Here is a 23,222-nt window from a genome sequence, read left to right as displayed (position 1 = left end):
TCATACCACTGTGTTGCTTGTTTATTACAGGTAATGGAATCGGGAATGAAGCTGCCATGTGTCGGAATGTGAGCAAACTTATTGTTTCACCTCCTGGCTTTAACGGACTACCAAAGAGGGGGCACTTAATATTTGATGCCTGCTTCGAAAGCGGTAAGTTTAAGAAAAAGTATTAACCTGATCAGCTCAACTTGACTCGTTAGGAGATGATATCAATGGAAATCTGAAAAAGCTAAAATCGCCCCATTTACCCCAATCTACAACATCTGGTCCTTCCCCCATAGTGTATAATATCCAGCACCATTGCCCCAGTGTATAAAATCCAGCCCAATTGCCCCAGTGTATAACATCTGGCCCCAGTTACCCCAATCTACAACATCTGGTCCTCCACCCACAGTGTATAATATCCAGCCCAATTGCCCCAGTGTATAATATCCAGCACCATTGCCCCAGTGTATAACATGTGGCCCCATTTACCCCAATCTACAACATCTGGTCCTCCCCCCACAGTGTATAATATCCAGCCCAATTGCCCCAGTGTATAATATCCAGCACCATTGCCCCAGTGTATAACATGTGGCCCCAGTTACCCCAATCTACAACATCTGGTCCTTCCCCCACAGTGTATAATATCCAGCCCAATTGCCCCAGTGTATAATATCCAGCACCATTGCCCCAGTGTATAACATCTGGCCCCATTTACCCCAATCTACAACATCTGGTCCTTCCCCCACAGTGTATAATATCCAGCACCATTGCCCCAGTGTATAATATCCAGCATCATTGCCCCAGTGTATAACATGTGGCCCCATTTACCCCAATCTACAACATCTGGTCCTTCCCCCACAGTGTATAATATCCAGCCCAATTGCCCCAGTGTATAATATCCAGCACCATTGCCCCAGTGTATAACATCTGGCCCCATTTACCCCAATCTACAACATCTGGTCCTTCCCCCACAGTGTATAATATCCAGCCCAATTGCCCCAGTGTATAATATCCAGCACCATTGCCCCAGTGTATAACATGTGGCCCCAGTTACCCCAATCTACAACATCTGGTCCTTCCCCCACAGTGTATAATATCCAGCCCAATTGCCCCAGTGTATAACATGTGGCCCCAGTTACCCCAATCTACAACATCTGGTCCTCCCCCCACAGTGTATAATATCCAGCCCAATTGCCCCAGTGTATAATATCCAGCACCATTGCCCCAGTGTATAACATCTGGCCCCATTTACCCCAATCTACAACATCTGGTCCTTCCCCCACAGTGTATAATATCCAGCACCATTGCCCCAGGGTATAATATCCAGCCCCTTTGCCCCCAGTGTATAACATGTGGCCCCATTTACCCCAATCTTCAACATCTGGTCCTTCCCCCACAGTGTATAATATCCAGCACCATTGCCCCAGGGTATAATATCCAGCATCATTGCCCCAGTGTATAACATCTGGCCCCATTTATCCCGATCTACAACATCTGGTCCTACCCCCACAGTGTATAATATCCAGCCCAATTGCCCTAGTGTATAACATCTAGCCCCTTTGCCCCCAGTGTATAACATCTGGCCCCATTTACCCCGATCTACAACTTATGATCCTTCGCCTCGAGTGTATCACCTACCGCACCATTGCCCCTGGTGTATAATATCCAACCCCACTGCCCCAGTGTATTACATCTGGGCCCATTTACTCCAATTTATAACATCTTGTCCTTGGCCATCATTGTATAACACCTGGCCCCACTGCACCCCAAACTATAATATCCGGCCCCTTTGCCTCCAGTCTATAATATCCGGCTTCATGGACGCTGATCTATAACATCTGGTCTTTCACCCAAGTGTATAACCTATGGCCCCATTGCCCAACTGTATAACATTTGGCCCCACTTCACCCCGATCTATAATATTCGGCCCCATTGCACCCCAGTTTATAATGTCCTGCTCCATGGCAGCTGATCTATAACATCCGGCCTCATTTACCCTCATCTATAATATCTAGTCCTTCACCTCAGTGTATAACCTCTGGCCTGATTGCCCCACTGTATAACATCTGACCCCATTTACCCCAATCTATAACATCTGGTCCTTTGCCCTCGATGTATAACATCTGGCCCCACTGCACCCCAATCTATAACATCCGGACCATTGCCCCTGGTGTATAACATCCAGCCCCATTGTCTCCAGTGTACACTATCTGGCTTCATTGCCCCATTCTATAACATCTGGTCCTTTGCCCTCGATGTATAACATCTGGCCCCACTACACCCCAATCTATAACATCCGGACCATTACCCCTGGTGTATAACATCCAGGCCCATTGTCCCCAGTTTATACTATCTGGCATCATTGCCCCATTGTATAACATCTAGCCCTTTTCCCCGGTATATAACATCCAGCTATATTGCACCCCATTGTATAACACCTGGCGCCTTGCCATGTCTATAATAGGAGCCACCCGGATAACAAGTCCGTTCACGACATTTCTAGAAGGGGTGTAAAGCAGCCATCACTGGACTCTGCAGCAATAGTAACGTGTCCTATTGAGTGATGGATGATACTTCTCTTTTTGGCATCTGATGGACATTTTGGACACTCATAGTTTCCATCATAGTTCGTATAGAGATGGTCCTTTTCCGGTCCTTATGACTGTGCCCAGTGCACAAGGTCAATGTAGACATGGTTGGAGGTTTTTTGTTGGGAAGAACTTGACAGAGCCCTAACCTCAACCCCAATCAACACCTTTTGTGATGACTTACAATGGAGATTGTGAGCTTGGACCAACCCAACATCAGTGTCTGCCCTCACAAATGCTCGTCTGGATGAAGGGGCAAAAATTCTCATGAATGCCTCCAAAATCTTGTCTAAACTCTACTAAAAGAAGAAATAAAAGAGTCCATATCTATGGATGTACAATGGGCCATCAGTAAAGCTCGTCTAGGTGTAATGTGGAGGGTGCACATACTTTTGCACATATATTCCTATAATAATGTATTAGTTTGCATGTTTATCTGCACATCCGCCTTTGCCTCATGCTTATTCCCGGGTGGCTTTGCCGGTCTGTAATGACTTTATTGGCATATTTGCTCTCTCCTGGTGCGGCGTACAATAAATTAATCACTAGTAAATGATGAGACAGATTCTTTTTCTTATAAGGATTAGTGACTGGGTGTATTTCACTCTCCTTTAATACACTTCCTACATTACCATTCCAAGTCTCTGTCGACTTGTCAAGCAGATGGATTGGTTCTGTTACCGCGTTTCGGAGTGAGGTGTCTGGCTCTTGTGTTTTTATTTAAACAGATTATCTGGTAATTAGATAGATAGGCTGTAAATTGACGATTCTTTTTTGTGCTCGAATTGATTTAAACAAGCATTTGTAAAAGTATTATTAACACGCTTACATCTCTGCGAAAATACTTCTCTTCTATTCCAAGACGTCAACCTCTGAATTTCCATCTTCATTTGAGGTAATGATGCAAACGCAGGTGATATCAGAATGGGGGACACATAAGCCATACACTCGTGACTAGTGATGGACGGCCTCACAGATACCCGGGATTGGCTGGTCCAACCAGGTTAAAAAAAAAAAACAGTTTGGGCCTGGAATTGATCCCGAATATCTGGCCGGACGCCGGTTTCCCATATAAGTCTATGGAGACTAGAATGCAGTGCTTTAAAATGGTGGTAGAAGGGATGGGGGATTGGAGCAGGCACAGTATACTTATCGAGTCTCCGCTCGGCTTTTTTAATTATTTATTTAACTAATTAAAAGTCATATGTGGTTCCTCTTATTTTGATACACAGCCAAGATAACACGCACTGCTGGGGGCTGCAGGCTGCTATTTTTAGGCTGGGGGCGGTCCAAAAGCATGGACCTCCCTAGTCTGAAAATTCCAGCCCCTAGCTGTCGGGCTTTATCTTGGCTAGGTATCAAAATTGGTGGGGACCGCATGTCGTTTTTTTTAAAAATTATTTATTTAAATAATTAAAAAATAAAGAAAACCGCATGTGGTTCCTCTTATTTTAATACCCAGGCAAGATAAGCACATGGCTGGGGGCTGCAGCCTACGCTGGGTATCATACTATGGAGTGGTCTCTTCCCCGATTTCTAATTAATTAATTTATGTATTTATTTATTTATTTATTGTTACACCAATCTAGACACAGACAGCACCTCTGATTGGTTACAGTTAGATACTCTGTCACACAGGCTGGGGTTGCTGTCTGACTGCAACCAATCAGAGATGCCGGGACTGCCGGTGGGCGGGGAAAGCAGTGTATATGCATGAAGGATAATGAGCAGCCCCGGAAGTAGAGTGGTCAGCCTAGAACCAGTGTACAGCCGTGTGCAGACCGGTAAGTTTGAAGCGCTTGCTTTATTCTTATTTTCTTTCTTTTTTTTCTTTGATTTTTTTTATTACTGGGGTGGCTGGACCTGGAACGTTAAACGTAGTTCCGTGAGAGCTCCAGGCCCGAGGTTGGTCCTCAGGTTCTTTTGAACCCACGCTGATCTGGACTTTTACAGAACAGGTCCGCCCATCACTACTCTTGACTAATAGAAAGCTGGAGAAAACATTGAGGGAATTTAAAAAGCCTTTAAAAGGGGCAATGAATGGACTGAACTTTTATGGGTGGGTTGCACCAACCATTCAACCCAAGATTTTTTGTATTTCACAGCCAAAATTTGCATGAATTAAAGCAGAAATGTAAACAGGCTCATACCTGGACTCTGATCTCTTGGAAAGTTTACTCCTCTGCGATATTGTTTAGTGCAAAATTAACATATTTTTTCCGTATGCAAACATTTGTTTGCGATTTTTGTGGTGGCACAGTGGCTCAGTAGTTAGCACTGCAGTCTTGTGGTGGCTCAGTGGTTAGCACTGCAGTCTTGTGGTGGCTCAGTGGTTAGCACTGCAGTCTTGTGGTGGCTCAGTGGTTAGCACTGCAGTATTGTGGTGGATCAGTGGTTAGCACTGCAGTCTTGTGGTGGCTCAGTGGTTAGCACTGCAGTCTTGCAGCGCTGGGGTTCTGGATTCAAATCCCACCAAGGTCAACATCTGCATGGAGTTTGTATGTTCATCCCGTGTTTGGGTGGGTTTCCTCCCACACTCCATATACATACTGATTGGGAATTTAGATTGTGAGCCCCAATGGGGATAGTGTTGCCAATATATGTAAAGTGCTGTGGAATCAATAGCGCTATATAAGTGAATAAATATTATTATCATCATCCGTTTTTTCTGGTATGAGGGAAAAAACTGATGGAGGTTCACAAGCTTCTCCAAGAAACAGTCAGTAAAAAAACCGGACAGAACTAGGATATAACCTGGATGATGTCCACGTGCCTTTATCTTGTTTTGTTCTTGTGGCTTTCGCCATCCATATTGTTAAAATAGGTACGTGTTCCTTTTCCAAAAAAGCAGATAGAACATGGACATGAAACTTGTACATGTGAGTATGACTTTAAGGTTATGTTCACATTATGTGTCTTTGCAGTGTTTTTTGCTGCACTTTTTATACAAATTAAAGCTGTGTGCACACACTGAGTTTTTTTTTGTTGCAGATTTGGTGCAGTTTATTCTGCAGATTATTGATAAATCTGCATGTCAATGAGAATTCTGAAGTGCTGGGCACACGTTGCTTCTTTTTTTCTTGCAGTTTTGGGTGCATAAAAAATCTGCAGCATGTCAATTGTTGGTGCTTTTTTTTCCTGCGCTTTTTAGCCCTTCCAACCATTGATTTCACAAAAAAATGCATAGAAAAAACCGCACCAAAAACACCCGCACCGAAAACGCAGCCAAAAAGCATGTGTTTTTGGTGCGTTTTTCTGTCACTAGGTAAGTTTTTTGGTGTAGAAAATTTTTGGACCAAAAACTCAGCGTGCGCACATAGCCTAAAAGCTATTTTATACAGCACCAGCAAAAGCTATGAGGTTTCAGAAATATGCACACAATTGCAATCTTTTCCTGACGTATTTGGCAAACTGCTGCGTGTCAATTCTTTCAGTGTTTTCCAGCCTTTGTTGACCATAAAAAGTATTGAGGAGGTGTAAAAGCATGCACACATTGCAGCCATGTATATGTTCTGGAATTTGCTGTGTTTTTTTAGGATGAATAAAAGCTTTATAAAACATGTAATTCAGTAACAGAAAAAGTGTCTATGTGGGCAAAGTAACCAATCACTGCTCTCCCCTCATTTCTCAAATAGTAAAAAAATGCGCCGTAATTGTTATTCGCATCAAAGACCCTTTTTTGGGGGTAGCATTTTATTATTGAATCTACATTTACATTTTTTGCATTAGATAGAAATGAATTTGATTCATGTTTCTTTGACTATTTTTGAAAAAACATGATACCTCCTTGGACTTAAGGGTGCTTTACACGCTGCGACATCGCTAACGATATATCGTCGGGGTCACGGTGTTTGTGATGCACATCCGGCGCCGGTAGCGACATCGCAGCGTGTGACACGTACGAACGACCTTCAACGATCGCAAAAGTGGTAAAAATCGTTGGTTTTGGAGAGGTCGTCCAAACACCAAATATCGTTGTATGTGCAGGTACGATGTTGTTCCTCGTTCCTGCGGCAGCATACATCGCTATGTGTGACACCACAGTAATGAGGAACATCTCCTTACCTGCGGCCGCCGGCAATGAGGAAGGAAGGAGGTGGGCAGGATGTTATGTCCCGCTCATCTCCACCCCTCCGCTTCTATTGGCCGGCCGCTTACTGACGTCGCAGTGACGTTGCTATGACGCCGAACACACCTCCCCCTTGAGGGAGGGATTGTTCGGCGGTCACAGCGACGTCGCTGACAAGGTATGTGCGTGTGATGCTGCCGTAGCGATAATGTTCTCTACGGCAGCGAGCACCAAATGTCGCACGAACGACGGGGGCGGGTGCTTACACGCTCGATATCGCTAGCAATCGCTTGCGATGTCGTAGCGTGTAAAGCACCCTTAGTTCCCAATTCACTCCGCTTAGTGAGTCGGTGAGCTGACGTTCACTTTTGTGTGCGCCTTCCCACAAATCTTACTCCAGTGGGGATCGCACTGCTTATCACTAATGTGACAAGCGGGGTCACCACTCTCCCGTCCCACTCCAGCTTTGTCCACTTTGTCAGAGTTGGGAGAAAATGATAGAAAACAACGTTTTTGAGTAGCCACACGTAGCTCAAAAAGTCTGCAATTTTACATAGCTTTTTATGCTAGTTTTAGGTTGGAAAAGCTTTGATGAATCAAGACCCTAATATTTTGGATGTTATTTTGCCTTTTTTAGTATTCATGTCCTGTGTAAATAACTACTTTTAACTATTTTGAAGGACTGGATGGAAGTGGATAACCTGCGCTGCCGTGCATGTAAAAACCAAGACTTGCAGATCCTGGATAATGATTTATTACCTACGCTTTTCGGAGTAAAACAACTCCTTCCTCAGGACATAATAATTGTCCTGAGGAAGGAATTGTTTTACTCCGAAGCGCGTAGGTAATAAATCATTATCCAGGATCTGTACTTCTTGGTCTTCATATCCACAGCAGCGCAGGTTAACCACTTCCATCCAGTCTTTCAGCATTATCCACCATGGCGCTGATGCCATACAAAGTTTGGACACCCAACGCTTATCCCCTAAAGACATAGAAATATATTTGAAGCATCCAATAGTTCTCTCTGTAGAACATCACTTGAAAGTCATACCATGCAATTGAGATCATCTCTCGCTTTAGGAGGTTTTCCATAATGTGTTGTGCATGTCAGTTATGCTTTTGCTGCTGTGAGGCCAAGAATGGTTTGGACAGAGACCAGGTGTGCTGGAGCAATGGGCGTTTCCATTGCTAACTCTCTGCCTATTTAAACCTTGGCCTCCTGGTAGTCTGAGCCGGTTATCAATGTCCTGTAGCTCACCAGCCTTTTCATCTTGCTTCTGACCACATCTACCCCAGATAAGTGCTTCGTTCTTTCTTATGTTATTTTTTGTTCTTTTGTTCTTATCTGGGTTGTCAATTATTGTGGTTGTTTTCAGTTTATTTGCATGCAGGAATCTTCCCTCTCTGTTCCTTAGCTGGGACGCTCCCTGCAGCTATGTTTGGAGTTTTGCTCTTATAAGTCCATGTGTTTGTTGCTTCTTGAATTTGAAATTGTTCCTGCTTTCTGTTCATTGGTTTGACAATATAGGACGGAGTGCAGATCGTGCTATCTGAGGACCTTTTTCTACTATCAGGTATTTGGATTTTTGCAGGGTTTTTCTCTGGCCACCATCAGTTCCTTTCCTATCCTGTCTTATTTAGTCAGTAGGGCCTCACCTTTGCTAATCCTATCATCCATTTGTGTATTCTATTTTCCTATATCACCGTAGTCTTTCAATGTGGGGGGCTTGCTATACCTTTTGCGGTCTATTTCTGAGGCAGAAAGTTATTCATCTTTCCTTCCTTTAGGATAGCTAGTTCTCTGGCTGGGTTTGCGGTGCATAGGATGTTAGTTCACCCCTCAGCTACTTATAGTGTTGATGGTTAGTAAGGGGATGGTGGGCAGATTAGTTGCCAATGCTCTTGTCACCTTTTGCCAATGATCTATTGTGATCTTCCATGGTTCCGGATCACAACACCAGTGGCTTTAAGATATTTTTACCACCCTTTATCAAAAAGCAACATAGTCACAGTGACAGATCCTTTTGACAGGGGAGGAACAATCGCAGTCGCAGGGATAGCAACCATGATCGGGCCCCAGCTTCAGCTGGATGTGCGTCTGGTACCCGTTGGTACCCGGGACTGTGATACATTCTGCCAGCCAAACAGAAGCCATCAGCTTTCAACGCCGTCCTCGTGACTGAGGCGATGTCATGCTTTGCTATTGCATGGACGCCGATGAAATCTGGCAGCCACTGCGGGCTGGCTATAGAGGAGGACACCGCACTCCGTGGGAGCCGGGGAGGGCTAGTACAGAATATACCAGGAGGGGGACAGTATATACCAGGAGAGGAACATATATACCAGGAGGGGGACAGTATATACCAGGATGGAGCCCAGTGGAGGAACATATATACACCAGGAGGGGGACAGTATATACCAGGATGTGGAACCTATATATCAGAATGGGGGACATATTTACCTGGATGGGGAACATATTTGCCAGGACTTAGGCCAGCATGGGGGACACTAGTACAGGAAGGTAGACATATTTACGAGGAAGGAGCCCAGGAAGGGGGACATTAGAAAAGAGTGGGGGACATTACTGCATAATGGGGGGAGGGCAACTTGTATATCGTTATAGGATTTAGAACACTAAATGTATACATACATATACATCTGATCAACATGCGGGAATGATAGGGTCCCAGGTCCAAATTCTGCATCGGGGCCCATCATACTCTAGTTACTCCACTGCCTTTGGACAAGGGTATAAGTAGTAGAAGTGCAGATCTTGGGAAATCTTGAAGTTGCGGGATGATCTACAGTAGTTGGGTAATGGAGGAAATGTTGCTTTCCCGAGACGAGCTTTTCTATGCTCAGAATTGGTGGAGGTTAGGTTTGCAGTGATATAAACTGTATTTTTCCATAAGTCTTAACAAGAAGAGAGCGGCTTTAATAGAGGTTGCCTTCGATGGTAAACATTTCTCTTTGACTCCTCTTTGCCAGAGGATGTATTGCTCAGCGTGGCGCTGGCACCACAGTAGGCAGAAGATTAAACAAATAATCCGATGCTGCGGACCCACAGCGGTGATTTCTACAGGTTTGAATATTTCCATTTCCGATGTTCATATAATGCAAACCTGTATGAGTTCTGTATGCGTATGTGATGTAGAAGCAGAAAACACATAGATTTAGTATAGACGCGGCAGCTCACAGTACTTCACTGGAGAAAAACACAGCAGTTACATTGGAGTGAATCAGATTTGATAACATGAAGACCGTATATTTTATTGAGGTTATTGTGCTTTTTTTGTCCCATTTTTGTTGTCGTTCCTTCTTGAATTTGTTGGTTTTACATGCCATTACTATCGATTTATGCAATTTTTTTTTTTTTGGAAAGGCATTGTCACTCAGTGAATACTGGGTACCGCCAGGTATAAGGGAACTCTCAGCACGTGTCGCAACACACAGTGTACACACGGTGAGCCTAGGGAGAGAGGAGCAGGGTGACCTCCTGCCCCTCACTAACGTCCCTATATGGTTCCTTCCTCCCATCACCGATATACGTGCCTAAACCCTCACTTGCCTTGAACTCACCCTGGCTAGTGAGAAGGCCAACAAGAGCACTTGTCCCACTACTGCAATAATACAACACGTGGGAAGGGAGACAGACAGGAGGAAAATAGACACAAAATGAAAACACTTCAAGCTCCTCCAATGCAGCAAAACACCACAGCTGTAACAGTCATGACTCTCCAGCTTCTTCCAGAGACTAGCTCCTTTCAAAGTGGTCAGCATAAAAATAAAGATTCTGTTACCAGCATGAGATGATAAAACATGTGACCTTTTTATATCAAAGGGGACGCATTTTATTTATAGTGCTGTTTATAAAGACCTATATGATCAATACTTGTCAAGAGTGTGTCCTGCTTGTCATGAGTGTGAGTCTTTTGTATCTCGCTGTCCTTTGTAGCCCTAATCCGAGGTGCAACTCTTTTGTGACCTCTCCCCTTTACTGTAAAAAGTCATATGTTTTACTATAAGAATGAAGATTCTATTACAGACCGCTGCAACTGTCATAACACCTCAGCTTCTTCCAGAGACAGGCCCCTTCCAAAGTAGTCAGCATAAGAATGAAGATTCTATCACCAGTGTCAGATGGTAAAACAGGTGACCTTTTTATTGCGAAGGGGAGTGGTCACATGTTATTTATAGTACTGGTTATAAAAACCTATATGGTCAATGCTTGTCACCACAGCTGCAATTGTCATGACTCTTCAGCTTCTTCCAGAGACTAGCTTCTTTCAAAGTGGTCAGCATAAAAATGAAGATTCTGTCACCAGCATGAGATGATAAAACACATGACCTTTTTATATCAAAGGGGACACATTTTATTTATAGTGCTGGTTATAAGGACCTATATGGTCAATGCTTGTCATGAGTGTGTCCTGCTTGTCATGAGTATGACTCTTTTGCATCTGACTGTCCTTTGTAGCCTTAATCCCAGGTAAAACTCTTTTGTCACCACTCCCCTTTGCTGTAAAAAGTCACGTGTTTTACCATAAGAATGAAGATTCTATCATCGACAGCTGCAACTGTCATGACTCCTCAGCTTCTTCTAGAGACTAGCTCCTTCCAAAGTGGTCAGCATAAGAATGAAGATTCTATCACCGACATCAGATGGTAAAACATGTGACTTTTTGTAGTGAAGGGGAATGGTCACAAAAGAGCTGCACCTGAGATTAAGGTTCCAAAGCACAGCCAGATAGAAAAGAGTCCTTAACCCTTACAGTACTAAAAGCAAGTGGATTTCACTCAAATACAAGTAGTGGATCTGCGAGCAATAAGGTATTGTGACCTTCTGATCCCAGAGTTCTCCCCGGAGCGGGACACACTCATGGCAGACATTGACCACTTAGGTCATTATAACCAGCACTATAAATACAATCTATATAATCAAAGCCAAAGCATTTGACCCATTATATTATACAGATTACCAAATAACGATGAAGAACAATAATGGATAATAAAGGTATAATGAATATTAGACTCAAATAAAATATTTCGCACACAATTCATGGGTAATGACACAACACTGCAGAGAATATGGAATTAACAAGTGACTAATTACCACCTTTTGCTCTCGGTTTACATTCAGAATTACAGTTGAGCGGAAACGCAATTATAATTTTCCTTTTGTTTTATTTTAAATGTGATACGAAATCTTCCAACTGCAATTCTCCAAACACACACCATATATTATTGTGTCTCTATGGATAGCTTACAGGCGAGCGCGAGATCTACTGATTGGAAAATGCAGCTATAGATAGGAGACTTCTGAAAAGATTCCAATGCCTTTTATTTTATCCGCTGCGAATATTTTCTAAATGCACCGAGATAATTCCACGTACATCTGCCGGAGACGTCTTTTTCTTTTGACATAAAAGGCAGCGGAATCATTTTCTGTTTTCAGATGTCTTAAACGATATGGCCTAATTTTCATATTGTAAATGACATATCAACGTTTTGTTGTTTTTTATTATTTCATTCTTCCTACAAAAGCATCCCTCTCACAAATGTGGTTATTACCTGACTTTCAGCAGTAAGTATATGAAATTGCTATTTTGAAGGTTTAAGTAGATTGACTTTCTGAATGGCCGAGAGCCCAGAATTAGTTTACAATAATTAGAGAGTAGCGATTAATTGCAGAATAGGTGCAGTTGCAGTACACTTACATTTTGTGGATTTGTATACCGCATTCCCTATCTCACTCTCCGAGACATTATAGATAAAATGGAAAATGCATAATGTCTAAGATTGCAAAATACAAATAAAGTTAAGCTGTAATACCAGACACAACCTAGAGAAAAAAGGGGTGCTGTTTTTAAGAAAAAAAAAATCAAACAAACCAAAACCTACATTATAACCTTATAAAATGTCATGGTTCTGATCCGCGGTGCTCTGCTCTCCAGCAGAACTGATGCTCTGTTTTGTATTATTCTCTGGTGGATGGATTATTTTCCGGCCTTGGGTCCTGGGCTGGTGTTGTGAGGGGCCTGTTCACCCGGAATGCCGGCAGTCATAGTTCCTGTTCTGCAATGAGTGCTATGGCTCCCATATGTGCTCTCTTCTGATCTTGTCTCCCTACCCCAAACCTCTGATACCCTTCTCCATCCATTCCCCTGACTCTGACGTTACCACCTGCTTCTGACTTCCGGTTCGTACCCTAACCTCGGCTCCACTTTCTCCCTGTATACCTTATGTGACTTCCTGGCTTCTGACCTCCGGTTCATACCCTGACCTCGGCTCCACTTTCTCCCTGTATACCTTATGTGACTTCCTGGCTTCTGACCTCCGGTTCGTACCCTGACCTCAGCTCCACTTTCTCCCTGTATACCTTACGTGACTTCCTGGCTTCTGACCTCCGGTTCGTAACCTGACTTCGACTCCACTTTCTCCCTGTGTTCCATACGTGACTTCCTAGCTCCAGACCTTCGGCATGTTTGACTTCCCCGCCACTAGTTGCATCTAGTGACACCTAGTGGTAGAACGTTACATAAAATCACTTTAACATTTTAGTTGCTCTTGCAGAATAATAAAGCTCTATTTAATTAAATAGAACAGTTTTGCTTTAATTGTATGGTAGAACTTCCCATTTACAACATGACAAGTTTAAAAATTCATGCATTTCAAGTCAGATCAGAGTTTTGTTTTAGGGAGTGCAGCAGTAGCAGTTGCATTTGGATCTTGATGTATGTCTTAAAGAGGACCAACCACCAGTATTTTCATATATAAACTAAAGCCAGTGCTATACTGGCGCTATCAGGCTGATTCTATACATACAGTGCTATACTAGCGCTATCAGGCTGATTCTATACATACAGTGCTATACTGGCACTATCAGGCTGATTCTATACATACAGTGCTATACTGGCACTATCAGGCTGATTCTATACATACAGTGCTATACTGGCGCTATCAGGCTGATTCTATACATACAGTGCTATACTGGCGCTATCAGGCTGATTCTATACATACAGTGCTATACTGGCACTATCAGGCTGATTCTATACATACAGCGCTATACTGGTGCTGTCAGGCTGACTCTATACATACAGTGCTATACTGGCACTATCAGGCTGATTCTATACATACAGTGCTATACTGGCGCTATCAGGCTGAGTCTCTACATACAGTGCTATACTGGCACTATCAGGCTGATTCTATACATACAGTGCTATACTGGCACTATCAGGCTGATTCTATACATACAGTGCTATACTGGCGCTATCAGGCTGAGTCTCTACATACAGTGCTATACTGGCACTATCAGGCTGATTCTATACATACCTGTAGTTGTGTGATCGGATGTATACTTTCTGAAATACAGGCAAGTAAAGTTTGTGAAATGCCCTGTTATTTGATTGATAGGTGCAATGGAATATCTAATAGGTGGGTCAGGTTTTGCAAGTTATTCTTGCCCCTGTCTGCTGCCTGTCTTTCCTCCCCCTGTAATAACAGAGACGGGGAGGAAGGACAGGAAGACAGGGGCGGAAATAACTAGCAAAACCCAGCAATTACATATTTCGTTGCACCTATCAATCAAATTACAGTGCATTTCACAACCTTTACTTGCCTATATTTCAGAAACTAAACATCCGATCTCACAACTAAAGGTATGTATAGAATCAGCATGATAGTGCCAGTATAGCACTGGCGTAAGTTTATATATGAAAATCCTGGTGGATGGTCCTCTTTAAGGAACCCAAAGGACTGTCTGCTACATAAAAACAACACAAAGTACTTACTTCGCTTCTTTCTGGTTTATGATTGTTGATAGTACATTATCAATATTCAATATCTTCATTCTTCCACAGTGACGTAAATAGCAATGGCTAAGTCGTAGAAAATGAATACAACCAAGATTGCACTGGTTTACGGAGGGCCATGGCATCCTCTGGTGGGCCCAGCAACAACAGACCATGAGGTATAGCAGAGAACATCATAATTTAAAGAGGGACTACATTTTTTTCCCTCTAAAGCCCGCTTTACACGCTGCAATATATCTTACAATGTGTCGGCGGGGTCACGTCGTAAGTGACGCACATCCGGCATTGTAAGGTACATTGCAGTGTGTGACAGGTATGTCTGATTGCGATTGAACGGTAAAACGTTCATCGCACGCACATCGTACCTTTCTTTAGAATTGCACGTCAGATTGTTCATCGTTCCCGGGGTAGCGCACATCGCAGTGTGTGACACCCCGGGAACGATGAACAGATCTTACCTGCCTCCTGCGGCTCCCGGCCAGCAATGCGGAAGGAAGGAGGTGGGCGGGATGTTTACGTCCCGCTCATCTCCGCCCCTCCGCTTCTATTGGCCGGCTGCTGCGTGACGTCGATATGACGCCGAACGTCCCTCCCACTCCAGGAAGTGGACGTTCGACGCCCACATTGAGGTCGTATGGAGGGTAAGTACGTGTGACGGGGGTTAATCATTTGTGCGGCACGTTCAACAAATTGAACATGCCACACTTACGATGGGGGCGTTGCAAATCGCATACGATATTGTATGCGAAATTGCAACGTGTAAAGCAGGCTTTACATTACAAAGTTAGGAATTTTTTAAATATACAGTACTTCCTTATTTAATTTTGCTTGATTTTCTCTTAAACATAATTGCTAACCTTTTCTTCCAGTTTATGCTCCTTTAGAAGATGCTTTCAACTGCTGCTCAGAAAGATCCATACACTGATATTGGTAGGACTGGACAAACATCTTTTCTATACAGGGGTGTCTTGATTAGAGATGAGCGGACCCTTGGATTTTCAGATTTACCGGGTTTGGCGGATTTTAGTTAAAAGTCTGTTTCGGGATGCAAACTTGACCTGAACTTTTCCCAAACCGCGAACTCCATACAAGTCAATGGGGCCCAAACGAACAGGCTCGACTCGAGTAACGAGTATAATGAAAGTCAAGCATTGGGCAAATGTAAAGCCAGCCATAAACAGCATTTCCGGCAGAGGGAGGGACCATTTTTTTTTTTTTTGTTTTGTTTATTTTTTACACACAGCATCCGAAATTGTGGTTTTCAGTGAGAGCCATTCAGAGACTGCAAACTGCTTGGACTTTTGACTGCCATCGAGTGTACCCGGGCACAGCAATGCTCGATCAAGTGGTTAGCATATGAGCAGCACCCGAACTTGGACACAGGCTTTTTTTTCATGCTTCGGACACTCAGTGTTCAGTACGAACCCCGAAATTTACAGGTTGGGTTTGCTCATCTCTAGTCTTGACTCTTACTATGCAGTAAATATTTTTGACATGGCCATCGACTGTTGACGGAACCGGAGATCCCCAGCCAGTCTGCCATGCTGGTACTTGCCAGGCCTCAAATTAAATAACTTCTGTGATCCGACAAATTCAGGCACAATGAGGTCAGCATGGCCGTCGACAGTAGACGGAACCGGGGATCCCCAGCCAGTCTGCCATGCTGCTATTTGCCAGGCCTCAAATTAAGTCACGTCTGCGATCCAATGAGTTCAGGCATAATGAGTTCAGTATGGCCGTCGACAGTCAACGGAACCGGGGATTCCCAGCCAGTCTGCCACACTGGTACTTGCCAGGCCTCAAATTAAGTAACGTCTGTGATCCGAGGAGGGCAGGCACAATGAGTTCAGCATGGCCATCGACAGTCAACGGAATCGGGGATTCCCAGCCAGTCTGCCACACTGGTACTTGCCAGGTCTCAAATTAAGTAACGTCTGCGATCCGACGAGGGCAGGCACAATGAGTTCAGCTTGGCCGTCGACAGTCAACCAGTCTGCCACACTTGTACTAGCCAGGTCTCAAATCAAGTAACGTCTGCGATCTGACGAGGGCAGGCACAATGAGTTCAGCATGGCCGTCGACAGTCAACCGAACCGGGGATTCCCAGCCAGTCTGCCACACTGGTACTAGCCAGGTCTCAAATTAAGTAACGTCTGCGATCCGACGAGTTCAGGCAGAATGAGTTCAGCTTGGCCGTCGACAGTCAACGGAATCGGGGATTCCCGGCCAGTCTGCCACACTGGTACTTGCCAGGCCTCAAATTAAGTAACATCTGCGATCCGAGGAGGGCAGGCACAATGAGTTCAGCATGGCCATCGACAGTCAACGGAACCAGGGATTCCCAGCCAGTCTGCCACACTTGTACTTGCCAGGTCTCAAATTAAGTAACGTCTGCGATCCGATGAGGGCAGGCACAATGAGTTCAGCATGGCCGTCGACAGTCAACCAGTCTGCCACACTTGTACTAGCCAGGTCTCAAATCAAGTAACGTCTGCGATCTGACGAGGGCAGGCACAATGAGTTCAGCATGGCCATCGACAGTCAACGGAACCGGGGATTCCCAGCCAGTCTGCCACACTTGTACTTGCCAGGTCTCAAATTAAGTAACGTCTGCGATCCGACGAGGGCAGGCACAATGAGTTCAGCATGGCCGTCGACAGTCAACCGAACCGGGGATTCCCAGCCAGTCTGCCACACTGGTACTAGCCAGGTCTCAAATTAAGTAACGTCTGCGATCCGACAAGTTCAGGCACAATGAGTTCAACATGGCCGTCAAGAAAATAGTTGGCCAAGCACGTGAATGTATAGGGGTTAGAGACCCAAAGGAATTGGTGTCTGCAAACTGATATCTAAGGTGTATACTTACCAACCAGGAGATTGGAAGACACAAGAAAGACTCCTTAGCTATTAAAGACTTTCCAGTAGGATGTAGAGTGTGGACTGTTTTCCAGCCCCTTTCTGATATTTCGAGAAGCTGTTTAACGGGCTAAGTTAGAAATATCAAGTTCTCCAGGATCGTTTCCTTTCCCTTCTTCACAAACACGTACAGCATAATGCATGCACCATGTGCCATTTATTGGGATCTAAACACCTGCGAGAAAGACCTATTTGCTACACAAAGTGATGCAAAAATAATGCAGATTGAACAAGAGCCTCATTTTTGTCACTTTGTGTCCCCTGATTAATGACCCCCTCCGGTTCATTTCAGCTGTTTGCCTTGCTGAATTGTCCTTGGTTGTGAAATTGCTTTCTTGTATCCCAACAGCAGAATGTTTTTACAGCACGGCAGGGGAATATGGAGATAAATCTTGACTGTCAACAAGATGTTGTTCTTTTGTACTGGATTTCAGAGAGTAGGTCTGTATTACCGTACATCCATAGCAGGCTATTCATATCTGCAGAAGATGAGCACAGAGATTTTTTTATTTGATTTGCGCCCTTGTCTGTCTGGACTTTTTATCAGATTTTATTCTCATTTACAGCGTATGGGAATAATCTTCAGGCTGACAGTGTGTGCTTTTCTGAATGCTTTTACAGAAGAAACAGAACTGTACTTTTCTATATATTTACAAGCTGAATGATAAACATAGAAGGAAGGAGTCTCTCTTGACTTGTCATCCAAAAACTAAAATTAAAGAATGATTCCAGATTTGAAATAAATTCTCTCCCATCCCTATTTCCTTTTTAAAAAGTACATACCATGTTAGTATACAAAAAACTGAAATGACAGCTCACCCAAAGGACCGCGCCCGGAAGATTGCTGTGCAGCAAGGCTCTGTATAAGAAGTAGTGGTTCCAGCACTTGATCCGATAGTAAAAATCTTTATTTAATCCAAGTGTAGACATAAAAATTCAAATTCACTTACATGAAAAAAGGTTCAGAGAAGGAGAGGGGGAGATTAAAATCTGCAGATGCATTTCGGTGGTGTCATCTTAATTATTGCAGTGACACCACCGAAACGCGTCTGCAGATTTAAACCTCCCCCCAACTTTTTTTTATGTAAGCATGAATCTTAAAATTATGACCTGCCCCCCTGAGTCATAACTTTGTAGAATCACCTTTTGCTGCAAATTCTGCTGCAAGTCTTTTTCTGGGATGTCTCTACCCGGGGATGTCTTTCTCATCTAGCGTCTGAAATTTTTGCCCTTTCTTCTTTGCAAACTAGCTGTAGCTCAGTGAGATTGGATGGAATAGATCTGTGAACAGCAATTTTCATGTCTTGCAACAGATTTTCAGTGGGATTTAGGTCTGGAGTGTGACTGGGCCATTCACACACATGAATATGCTCTGATCTAAACCATTCGATTGTAGCTCTGGCAGTAGTTGTCCTCCTGGAAGGTGAACATACATACATCCTCGTGGATTGCATTGAATTTAGCTTCCGCCATCTGCCCATCAACTCTGTCCGGATACCCTGTCCCTACTGAAGAAAAGCCCCCCCACAGCAGGAAGCTACCTCCACCATGTGTGACGTTGGGGATTGTGTTTTCAGGATGACATGCAGTGTTTGTTTTTCACCACATATAGCGTTTTGCATTTAGCCCAAAAAATGATCTGCTCTCATCTGACCAGAACACCTTCCTCCACATGCTATCTGTGTTCCCTACATGGCTTTTTGCAAACTGCAAAGGGGATATCTTATAGCTTCTTTCTTTAAAAACTAGCTTTCTTCTTTCTTCTTGCCACTTTACACGGATGAAACAGTGGAACTTAAACCAACAACTATTTAGTTGACTAATACAATAAAAAGGGATAAAAAGGGATGCCTTCGGTATAATATCATAGGATAGTGTAAGCAATGAAAATGGAATAAATCATGTTACAAGAAAAATACAGTAATTTACATGAACGGAATATTAGCAAAATGTTATTTACTTACTATCGTTCTATTATTATTAAATAACTGTTATTATCGGAAATATCTTAGTCCTAATACCCCAACCCAAATGGCATGACTGTAACTACTGGACCCGTCACCATGACTCTCTAGACAACGTGTAACATCACACAGGTCATAATGGAGGTCGACGATTCTACTTGGTAGGCCGCAAGCCCCAGACTGGTGAGTCACTCGGTACACTAATCACGCTGGCCACCTTTGTTCCCTGAAGCGTGGCCCTAGTCCCGACTTTGTACACTGAAAGCGACGGCCTACATGAACGTCCCTCTGCTGCAGCCTAGTCGTCTCTCGGGTCTGATCCTGCTCACTCAGCTCAGCTCTCCCAGCTTTGGTCTGTATTGGGTTTTCTCTTCGGTCTGGTCTCTCTTGGGTCTTCTCTTGGATTTGATCTCCCTTGGGTCTTCTCTTGGATCTGGTCTTTCTCAGTCTTCATTTTGGTCTGGTCTCTCTTGGGTCTCATCTCTCGCTGGCCTTCTTTTGGGTCTGATCCACTTGGATTTACTCTTGGGTCTGGTCTCTCTCAGGTCTTCACATGGATCTGGTCCCTCTTGGTCCCTCTCTCTGGTATTGTCTAATGATTCCTTTATTCATGCTGGAACTTTTGTAATGGTGGCTATAAGCCAACTTTGCTGCTCAAACAACTTCTTGCTACAGGTCCCACTCACCACTGGCTTCCCTCTCCCCACCTTTGAACAAATAGATAATCAGCAGGAAGTGAGAGTTGCAGCTGCCTCCCACTTCCTGTTGATTATGCTTTTTGATTACTATTGATGTCTCTTGCTTTCGAAGACGGGGAGTGAAGCCAGCAGTGATTGGATGCGGGGCTCGTGTGACATCACAAACTCATATAAGCCCTGGAAATGTGAGCTTTTTTATTTTAATTGGATGAAACATATGGAATAAAGCCTGCTTTGCATACTGCAATTTCCCGTGCGATCGCATTTGCGATCTCACCCACCCCCATCGTTTGTGTGGCACGGACAATTTGTTGCCCGTGTTGCACAAAGTCGTAACCCCATCACACGTACTTACCTCCCAAACGACCTCGCAGTGGGCGGCGAACATCCTCTTCCTGAAGGGGGAGGGACGTTCGTCGTCACAGCGACGTCACACAGCGGCCGGCCAATAGAAGCGGAGGGGCGGAGATGAGCGTAACGTAAACATCCCGCCCACCTCCTTCCTTCTACATTGCCGGCGGGACGCAGGTAAGCTGTGTTCATCGTTTCTGGGGTGTCATACGGAGCGTTGTGTGCTGCCTCGGGAACAATGAACAACAGGACGTTTGATTTATAGAAAATGAGCGACGTATCAACGAGCAACGATAAAGTGAGTATTTTTGCTCGTTCACAGTCGCTCGTAGCTGTCACACGCTACGATATGTCAAACGATGCCGGATGTGCGTCACTTACGACGTGACCCCGATGACATATCGTTTGATATATCGCAGCGTGTAAAGCCCGCTTTAGAAGGAGTTGTCCTAGTATTGGAAACCCCTTTGAGAATAATCTCTTGTTCCAGAGGATGTTGGGCGACACATGTTGCCCAGGACTCATTATTTTGGATTGGATGATATTAGCGCCATTAACACTGGACACTTTACAAATGAGGGAACACTTCAGAAATTGTGCTAATGACACAATTGTGGATAAAAGTTGATTTTCCAAGATATGCTTTATTAGTGGTGGCAAATATGGATATGTTTGCACATCATGTTTTTTTTAACATGGACAATGGTCTATATGAATTTATGATGTCATTGGTCACCTGAAATGTGAATTTAGATGTCCATTTGCCACTTAAAGGGAACCTGTCACCAGATTTGTCCCCTATAAGCTTCGGCCACCACCAGTAAACTCTTATATACAGAATTCTAGAATACTGTATATAAGTGCGCAGGCCACTCTATATAACCTAAAAAACCAGCTTTTATACTCACTTGTGGGGTAGTCGTGTCCGATGGGCGTTGTTGATCTTGGTCTAGAACCTCCTGTCTTCCTTCCATCACTGTCCTCATTCCTTGCTCCATGTGGGTGATGTGTCCTATACCACCAAAACAGATGCCACCATTGCGTTCCAGCGCATGTGCATTTTTTTCTGCCCTGCTGAGGGCAAAGCAAAGTACTGTAATGTGCAGGTGCGGGGAGAGGTCAAAGACCGCCTGCGCATGCACATTACAGTACTTTGATCTGCCCTAAGCAGGGCAGAGAAAAGTGCGCGTGTGCAGGAGCGCAATGGAGGACTCTGTGAGGTTGCCGTAGGATGCATCATACATACAGACCTGGGAAGGAGGACGGCGATGGAAGGAATAGAGGAGGTGCTGGACCGAGAGCAGCGACTCCCTTCGGACCGGACCTCCCCGCTGGCGAGTTTAATAAAAGATGTTTCTTAGGTGCTATATCGCGGCCTGGGCTCTTATATGCAGTATTCTGTAATGCTGTATATAAGAGCTCACTGGTGGTGGTCGCAGCTTATAGGGGACAAATCTGGTGACAGGATCCCTTTAACTAATGTGTACTTCTAGCATTTGGTGACAATAGCATTGTAGATATTGGATAAAGTATAAAAATAGTTGTACAATGTTTATAGTTATATCAGTCTTTCTGTGATAAATATCAAGTCCATATCATAAACTTATAAAATTGAGAAAATACCTTCATAAGAAAAGGTTAAGGGTTATAAGATAAGATATTACCTCTGGAATGATAACTAATGAGAGCTGCTGTATAATGCAGCCAAGAAATTGTGCAAATTACATCTAGTAACAGTAAATTATTTCCAGAATTACATTCTTTTCATGGACTCTTTAAGAATAAGTAATAAGAAAAGGCTAAGGTGCGCTGCAAACATGGTGCTGCTTTCTTACCTAATAGCATTATTTAGTTCTACACTCAATGGTCCAGTGGTGTATTTTCTATATCGGCAGTTCCTTCAGCTGATAGTTTGTCTGAGAAGAGTTTTCTAGTTTATGTTGATGTAACTTTTCTGAGTTAAAGGAGTCGTCCACCTCCATGAATTGTTTGACAATCAACGTCTAGGTGTCCAAGATATAAAACCGTAGAAATGCGTTCGTTACCAATCCCTTGCAACTGCTGTCTTCACTTTCCTCCAGTGCGGCAGAGAGGGGTCACAGGACAGAAGATCGGCCATACTGTAGCTCAGGGGTGTTGCGGCAGTGTCACGGCTCAGGAGAGTTCACGATACTGCGGGCTGAGGGGTGTTGCAGTGGACCCAATTTAGCCAACCGGTGAGCTGCCAGCTCCATTGATCCCACTGGCGGTTGACTGATAAACTTCAAAAGAATGGCCGCGGAAACGGCACATGTGCAGATTGGGATCTCGGCTTTCCAAGATCTGAACCTGTGCACATACCGCTTCCGCAGCCATTTACTTAAAGTCTATCTCGTCAATCGCCAGTGGGCTCAACAGAGCTCTAAGCCCGCCGGCAGGCTCAATAGCACCCGCCACGACACCCTTGAGCCCACAGTATAGCCGACCCTCCTGAGCCGCAATACCCTTGAGGCTGAAGTTTTGGTGACCTGTGACCCTCTTGAGCTGCGGACACTCCCCTTCCTCCGAGTCCGCAGCATCGCCGACCCAGCCTCCTGAACCGCTCTAACACCACCGCTACGATGAGCTAATATAAGACACACTAGGATTATAAGATATACCCCCAAATTATTTTTTCCAATTTTCCTTCTATAAATTTGGGGTGTGTCTTATACTTCTAAGTTTATACTCGAGTCAATACGTTTTCCCAGTTTTTTGTGGTAAAATTAGGTGCCTCAGCTTATAGTAGAGTATATACAGTATATCCTTTTTATCCTCATTTTTTGCAATTTTCCTCTCTGTTGGCTCTTTCTCTA

The 23,222-nt window shown here is 44.1% G+C and overlaps 1 protein-coding gene across 4 annotated transcripts in view; it reads left to right on the top strand.

The window, feature by feature from the left end:
* Nucleotides 1-23,222, top strand: part of LOC142249007 (cytosolic carboxypeptidase 6-like) — a 2,064,630-nt gene that overhangs the window by 137,033 nt on the left and 1,904,375 nt on the right. For all 4 annotated transcript variants that reach the window (XM_075320539.1, XM_075320540.1, XM_075320543.1 and 1 more), the window contains exon 2: nucleotides 31-153. In XM_075320539.1, the coding sequence (XP_075176654.1) occupies nucleotides 31-153 (123 nt within the window). The remainder of the gene's footprint in view (nucleotides 1-30; nucleotides 154-23,222) is intronic.

This window comes from Anomaloglossus baeobatrachus, chromosome 8 (assembly GCF_048569485.1).
Source record: "Anomaloglossus baeobatrachus isolate aAnoBae1 chromosome 8, aAnoBae1.hap1, whole genome shotgun sequence".
Lineage (NCBI taxonomy): Eukaryota > Metazoa > Chordata > Amphibia > Anura > Aromobatidae > Anomaloglossus > Anomaloglossus baeobatrachus.
The sequence above is the reverse complement of the archived record's forward strand: the minus strand, read 5'-3'. Positions and strand labels throughout refer to the sequence as shown.